Source organism: Gossypium hirsutum, chromosome A07, assembly GCF_007990345.1.
Source record: "Gossypium hirsutum isolate 1008001.06 chromosome A07, Gossypium_hirsutum_v2.1, whole genome shotgun sequence".
Classification (NCBI taxonomy): domain Eukaryota; kingdom Viridiplantae; phylum Streptophyta; class Magnoliopsida; order Malvales; family Malvaceae; genus Gossypium; species Gossypium hirsutum.
In genome coordinates, this window is record NC_053430.1 from 97,261,280 (window position 1) to 97,267,895 (window position 6,616).

The 6,616-nt window shown below is 31.4% G+C and overlaps 2 protein-coding genes across 2 annotated transcripts; one reads left to right on the plus strand and one right to left on the minus strand.

Annotated features, from left to right (window-relative positions):
- Nucleotides 1-316: 316 nt before the first annotated feature.
- LOC121231870 (universal stress protein A-like protein) lies at nucleotides 317-3,057 on the plus strand. The gene is made up of 4 exons (XM_041116829.1): nucleotides 317-693; nucleotides 2,083-2,204; nucleotides 2,281-2,399; nucleotides 2,526-3,057. The coding sequence occupies exons 1-4, from the start codon at nucleotides 501-503 to the stop codon at nucleotides 2,632-2,634; spliced, it is 543 nt and encodes a 180-aa protein (XP_040972763.1). The 5' UTR covers nucleotides 317-500; the 3' UTR covers nucleotides 2,635-3,057.
- Nucleotides 3,058-3,443: 386 nt separating this feature from the next.
- On the minus strand, nucleotides 3,444-4,118 carry LOC121231869 (50S ribosomal protein L12, chloroplastic). Its single transcript, XM_041116828.1, has one exon. It carries the CDS (start codon nucleotides 4,116-4,118, stop codon nucleotides 3,549-3,551), a length of 570 nt encoding a protein of 189 aa, XP_040972762.1. The 3' UTR covers nucleotides 3,444-3,548.
- Nucleotides 4,119-6,616: the final 2,498 nt, after the last annotated feature.

The window sequence follows — 6,616 nt, forward strand, 5'->3', positions numbered from 1 at the left end:
TGATAGCTCTTCAAATATTATTCCATATTAATTTTTATATATTTTTTATATTAAAATCACATCAAATTAAAATTAACGCAATTTATTAAAATGTATATTTATAATAAAAAAATTTAATCTCTCGTACTAAAACAATAATTTTACAATATAAATATCAAAATTTTTATAATTTTTTCATTTTTTATTTTATTTTTTAAATATTTTTTCTAACATTGAGGGAAAATAAGGGACAAAAAAAGCAGACAAAGTACGGCCCGCCATTTTCAGTGAAAACTCACTGGTTTATAATAACTGCCAAAGCGCACAATAGCAATTCCTTCTTACTAATATTTACCGTATACCTTTTGTGAATGGCGCACTCTTCCACGCTTTTAAGCTCTCCCTCCCAGAGCTTTCTTTTTGATTTGAGTCTCGAAAAACTAGAGAGTTCCAAGAAAAAGCTTAGACACAAACAGAGCCACAAAAAAGTTATTAAACTCAGTGAGTAGAGGCGTGTAAAGATGGAGACAACTGAGCCTGAGGCAAACGTAACTCGGATAATGTTAGCAGTGAACGAGTCAAGTATCAAAGGTTACCCTCACGCTTCCATAAGTAGCAGAGGAGCTTTCGAATGGACTATTCAGAAGATCGTTCGATCCAATACTTCCGGTTTCAAGCTTCTCTTCCTCCATGTTCAAGCTCCTCATGAAGACGGTTCTTACTCTTTTTTCTCTCTCTCTCTGCGCTCTTTTTCTAGTTTCTTCACAAAATTTTGAATTTACACGACTGCGCTTTCTGTACGGGCGTGGTTGTGTTAGGGTTTCGTAGGGTGTGTGTGAGAATTCTATTGCTGTTTTTATGATTGAAATTCGTTGAAACTGCTTTGATTTTCTAATTTATGATGTTATGAAAGATGTTAAGTTTGATTTATCATTTCTTCAATCGGTTTGGCTACTGATAAATAGAAGGTTAAAATCTGCTATTAGTCCCTGTACTTTTTGAGTTGGTCAATTTTAGTACAAGTAGCAGATAAATCAGATTAGTTAAATTCAATTACTAGTCTGCACTATGCATACAATTATAGATTTAGTTCATATTCTCCCCTTGGATCATTCTAGGTTTCTATTTTTATCAAATTTTGTAATTTTAGTCTTGCCATAAATCACAATCATTAATCAATTAATTGGATTTTTAGTGCGTTATAATATGTTTGTCCCATCAAATTTTGGAAATAGTAAAACATAAATTAATGAATTTAATAGTTATCGTTTGGTGACTGAAATTTTAAAATTTGAAAAGTGTAGGGACTATAAATTCACAACTTTTGTAAAGTACAGGGACTAATATAATAATTTAACCTAAATAGAAAACTAGCAATGTGATAGTTTATTCAATGATGCTAAAAGCCTGCCCTTGAAACTTGAATCCTTTTATAATTGGCTGTATCTATAAAGTATCAGGATTGATGTTGATATTGAATTTTTACTTGAATTGGACTGTAGCATTTTGGATACAAGTTTTATGTATAGCTGAATGCTTTACTTAGTAGAGTGGAAAAAGAAATGGATGGATGAAAAATTGAAGGGTAGAAAAATAAAAATATGTAAAATAATTTTTTTTGGTAGGAAAAATTAAAAGAAAAAATAAATTTCTTCTGATCCACTGACTGTATGTTAGAGTTGAGAAATGAAAGAAAAGAAAATAAAATAAAAATTTTGAAAAATGTAAGAATTTTGAATGAACATACACTTTATCATTTTCTCTTCTCTTATCATTCAAATTTGGAATGATTTGTTTTTATGCATGAAAAATGATCATCTCTCTTATTTTCTTTCTTTTCACTTTTCTTACTTACTAAGCACACTCAAAATTTACGTTCTTCCTAGTTTTCCATTCTCTATTTCCATTCCTCCATTTTTCCACCCAACCAAATACATTCTAAACGTTTAAGCTTTGGATCAGAAACTATGAACTCCCATGGACACAGTGGTTTTAGGGACGGATATTGTAATGTGCTTCATTCAAGCTTTTGGGTGCTATGAAATCGGCCAATGCCTGGTGATTGAAGTGATGGCTTCTTCTTTGAATATGTTTTTCCATTAGGATTCGAGGACATGGACAGCATATATGCCTTTCCTGAGGATTTCAAGACCATGAAGCACAGGGACCAAACCAGAGGGCTTCATTTGCTGGAATATTTTGTCACAAGGTGTCATGAGATTGGGGTAATCAATTCATTCTTAAGTGAACTTAGCATTTTAATATGCATTTTCCCATATAATGAAATTTTGTTGACTGTAGGTTGCTTGTGAAGCTTGGATCAAGGAAGGTGATCCAAAGGAAGTTATCTGTCGAGAAGCGAAGAGGATGCAGCCCGATCTCCTTGTTGTCGGGAGCAGAGGACTTGGTCCTTTCCAACGGTAGGTTTTACTCCCATATGCCTCCAATATTCAGCACTTGTCTTCTCATTTCAATCTCTAGAATGAACTTAATTTGGTTTTTAGGGAAGTGCTTAATTTTTTACTTTTGAAAATTTGTTTGTCCAGGGTTATTGCTGGAACTGTGAGTGAATTCTGTGTGAAGCATGCTGAGTGCCCTGTGGTAAGCATCAAACGCAGACCAGGTGAAACTCCACAGGACCCTGTTGATGACTAAAATTGTTTCAATGGCTGTGGATTTTCTCGTTGTCTTACAGGTGAAGAAACTCCATATTACCCTTTTGATGACATAAATTTAATTTTAAGCCTGTGGATGTGTCTTTTCACGGTCTTGGTAGACTTGAGACTGTATGTCTGTGCATTTTTTCTCATTGTGATAATAGACTTGAAACTGTAGAGTTACTAATTCATTTATCTGCGGGGGACGACAAATGAATTGCTTTTGTGTTGGGAAAATTACCCTGTGGATATGATTGATGTATAAATAAGGCATTAGTTTCTTTATCCAATACATTGAACTTAACATGATCATCAAATCATCTAGTCTTTATAGTGGTAGTTTTGAGTTGATGAAATTGTATAATCCTTGTAATGTTTTATGAAAGCTTATACAACACCATAGAGCCTGTGTTGATTTGTTGATTTACATATGCAAATGGCTAGTAACGCACCTTTCCCATATCCATAAAAGATTTTTTTATAAAATATAATCTCAAACTCTCTCACACACTACACCATCACACTCAAGCGAGTTCAGATATCGATCGAACTCTGATTTCGAGTATGGGTGAAATCTCTGAGTTTAGTGCTTGAATTCGTGTAGCAACAAATTTCAAACTCCCTAACAAGTAGTGTTAGAACCCCAATTTATCCAATATTTTGTTATGTCCTGATTTAAGATGAAAATGCCATTTGAGGTTCTTGATATCTAGATCTAATCTCTATATGGATAGGTTTCATAGAGCATTGTACTAATTTGAAAAACAAGCTGGAATTTGTAACCTTATCCAATAAAAAAGCTCAAACTTTAGACACCCAAAAATGTCCTATTATCATTATCCGTACAGGAGGAAATTCAGTTGAGCATTTCAACAAATAGAATCGAGGAACCCATGAAAGAAAATGTTAAATCTAAGCAATAGAAACTTTAGCACCAGCTTCTTCAAGCTGTTTCTTGGCATCATCAGCTTCCTCTTTAGAAACTCCTCCTTTAAATTTCTTAGGCAGCCCTTCAATCAATTCCTTAGCTTCTTTCAATGCCAAACTAGTTAGACCCCTCACAGCCTTAATCACCGCTATCCTCGCATTGCTGGGAACTTCCTCAATCACCACATCAAACTCCGTCTTTTCCTCAACAACTGGAGTTCCGGCACCACCGGCATCTGGTGCTGCGACAGCTACGGCCGCGGGGGCAAATGCAGCGGCGGAGACACCGAGTTTGTCCTGGAGGTAGTCGACGAGTGTTCGGGCTTCTTCGAGGGTTAAGTTGGAGATTTCAGTGCCGAGGTTTTCGATTTTTTCGGGTGCCGCGGTGGCGTTGAGAGGACGGAGGAATGTGGTACGGTGGGTGAGGGTAGTAGTGGCGGTGGAACGGAGAGGGAATTGAAGAGAAGGGGTTTTGAAAAAATGGGCTGTAGTAGTAGTGGGTGAAGGATAAGAAGGGGAACTGAGAGAAAGAGTTGAGAGTGTTGAGGAAGCCATTTTTTCTTGCTAATGCTTTCTTTTCTTCCTCTGTTTCGATTGAGAGAAAATGAGAGAGGATAAGGTGAAAGGAAAGGAGAGGAGATGGGTGGATATGGTGAATAAATATTTAGTGAAACCTGTTGTTGTCCCTCAAAGAAAAAATGAAAAAGGTTAAAATATGTTTTTAGTCCTTGTACTTTGTTTAATTTCGAGATTTAATCTCTATACTTAAAAAATTCGAAATTAAGGTTTTCAATTGTATTTATTTTAAACACTTAGTCGAATCATTAAAATTGTAAGTTTTTTCTGTTAAATTTGTTGTATCATGATTGATAAAAATAATAACTTAACAAATTTTGGCAGAAATGTCATAAGATTATTTATTTATTTCTAAATTTGAAATTTAGCTCTTATAGGGATTAAATCTCAAGTTTATAGAAGTTTAGGGACTAATAGCATATTTTAACCAAAGTAAAAGTTGGTGAGAAAAAAGAAGGGGCGTTCCGAGAATCGAACTCGGGACCTCTCGCACAAAAGCCCAATTTGATACGTTTGTTAGTAAAAAACCATTTATCTGTAAAAACAGTTTAAGTAGGCTAACAAAACAATAATCATAAATCATATTTAAGGTTTATCTATACTTTTTATAAATTTTAAAATGATAATATTCTATGATATAAATTTTGATATATTTATTAAATAAGTTGTGTGTTTGGTGTTATGTTTTTTTTAAATAATATTAGTGTCATACTTCAAATTATTAACTCTAAAGTACAAACAAAATAGCATATATATAATGATAATACGAATCCATAGGAATTTAATTATAAATTATTGAAATATTAAAATATATTTTTATTATGTATTAATTTATAAATTTATTATATTTTAAGAAATTAAACATATATATATTTTTAATTTTTCGGAAGGGTCGAATTTAATGACGAATAAAGTATTTTCACACAGACTAGTAATGCTATTAGTGCTACGGGAATGATGTTACAGGTGAAATATCAACTTGTTTATGTGCCCTCAAAATTGATCTATATTAACATTGGTACGTCTCACATTCATTTTCGATGTATTATATAACACTAATATGCGAATATAATCCTTCAATTATCATACTAATATGGGACACAGGTTTTTGAGTTGGTTTTTTCGCAGTAGTGCCGGAAACTATTCGCTTCAATAAGTGGTTTAGTTTTATGTTTGATTTAGTATCACATGTTAAATTTAGAGTGGATATCGGGTAATGCAGATTTAGATATTTATAAATATTCAACTTATTTTTAACGAATTCGAGTATTGAAGAGTCATATTATATTCCAGTTTAAATATTTTAAATCTCATTTTTAATGTATTGAAAGCGAATGTAACGAACTAAATTATCAATATTATTTATTATATTATTTTTATTTAAAATGCATATATCATATTTAACAACCATATTCAAAATTGAAACCTCTTTTAATAAAATTATATTTTTTTAATTTATATACACATTAATAAGAATAATAATTATTATTATTATTTATATAAAAAACTAAATTAAAACTCACTAAATAAATACATGTAATCCATACATTGCAAAGGTAACAAAATGTCAGCAACTAGTTCACAATTGTACTAAATATCTCTAAACTATTGGCTTCATTTTAAATTGGTCCCTTAACTTTATAATATTCTAATTATATCTTTAAACTATTGAGGTTATATGAATAAGGTCCTTTCATTGTTAAAATTATTATTTAACCATTAGATGAGACATCAAATCTTATGTGGCATAATTTAAGATGAAAACTTTAAAGAAAAATGAACTTGTAAAAAAGGGTGTCATTTAGATCTCGATTTTAAGGTTCTTGAAGCTTTTATGGAAGCTTTTATCAAAAAACTATTTTTTTTTTACATTTAAAAGTTATGCAAGAACGTTTTATTTTTCTTTAAAATTTTCATTTTAAATTATATCACCTAAGATTTGACGTATCGTTTAATGGTTAAATAACAATTTAATAATAAAAGGACCTGATTGATATAATATTGATAGTTTAGAGATTTTATTAGAATGTTTTGAAGTTTAGGGATGTTTGATGCAATTAACTCTATAATAATCTGATTAATGTGTTGGAAGATGACTTGGGTAAGTTGAATCAAGCCCAAAGTTGAAGTTTTTAGTTTAATTGATACAGTATGGGCCATTTTAAACTAAAAGAAAACCAAATAATAGGTCATTTTGATTTAGGGTTTAGTTTCTTTGATCCAGGCCCAATTTAAGCCTAAAAAGAAGCCTGACCCATCTTTTTAATAATACTAATAAATAAATAAATAAATGAAATATCAACAAAATTGTAGTGTAAAAATTTTGAATTTCAAAATTGAGATTTTAAACTTCTTTTATTTTAAATTTTCTTTATTATACTTTAAAGTGTAATATTATTGTGTTAATTCGATAATGTAAATTCTAAAAACTCTACGATTATATCGATGGTGGGCCGAGTTGGATCATATTCGTAACG

Bases quoted from the DNA above. Each gene is read 5' to 3' on its own strand.
- LOC121231869 (XM_041116828.1), bottom strand. From the start codon at position 4,118: ATGGCTTCCTCAACACTCTCAACTCTTTCTCTCAGTTCCCCTTCTTAT.
- LOC121231870 (XM_041116829.1), top strand. From the start codon at position 501: ATGGAGACAACTGAGCCTGAGGCAAACGTAACTCGGATAATGTTAGCA. The intron at 694-2,082 runs GTTCTTACTCTT...TTTTTCCATTAG, and splicing joins TCAAGCTCCTCATGAAGACG to GATTCGAGGACATGGACAGC. The intron at 2,205-2,280 runs GTAATCAATTCA...TGTTGACTGTAG, and splicing joins CAAGGTGTCATGAGATTGGG to GTTGCTTGTGAAGCTTGGAT.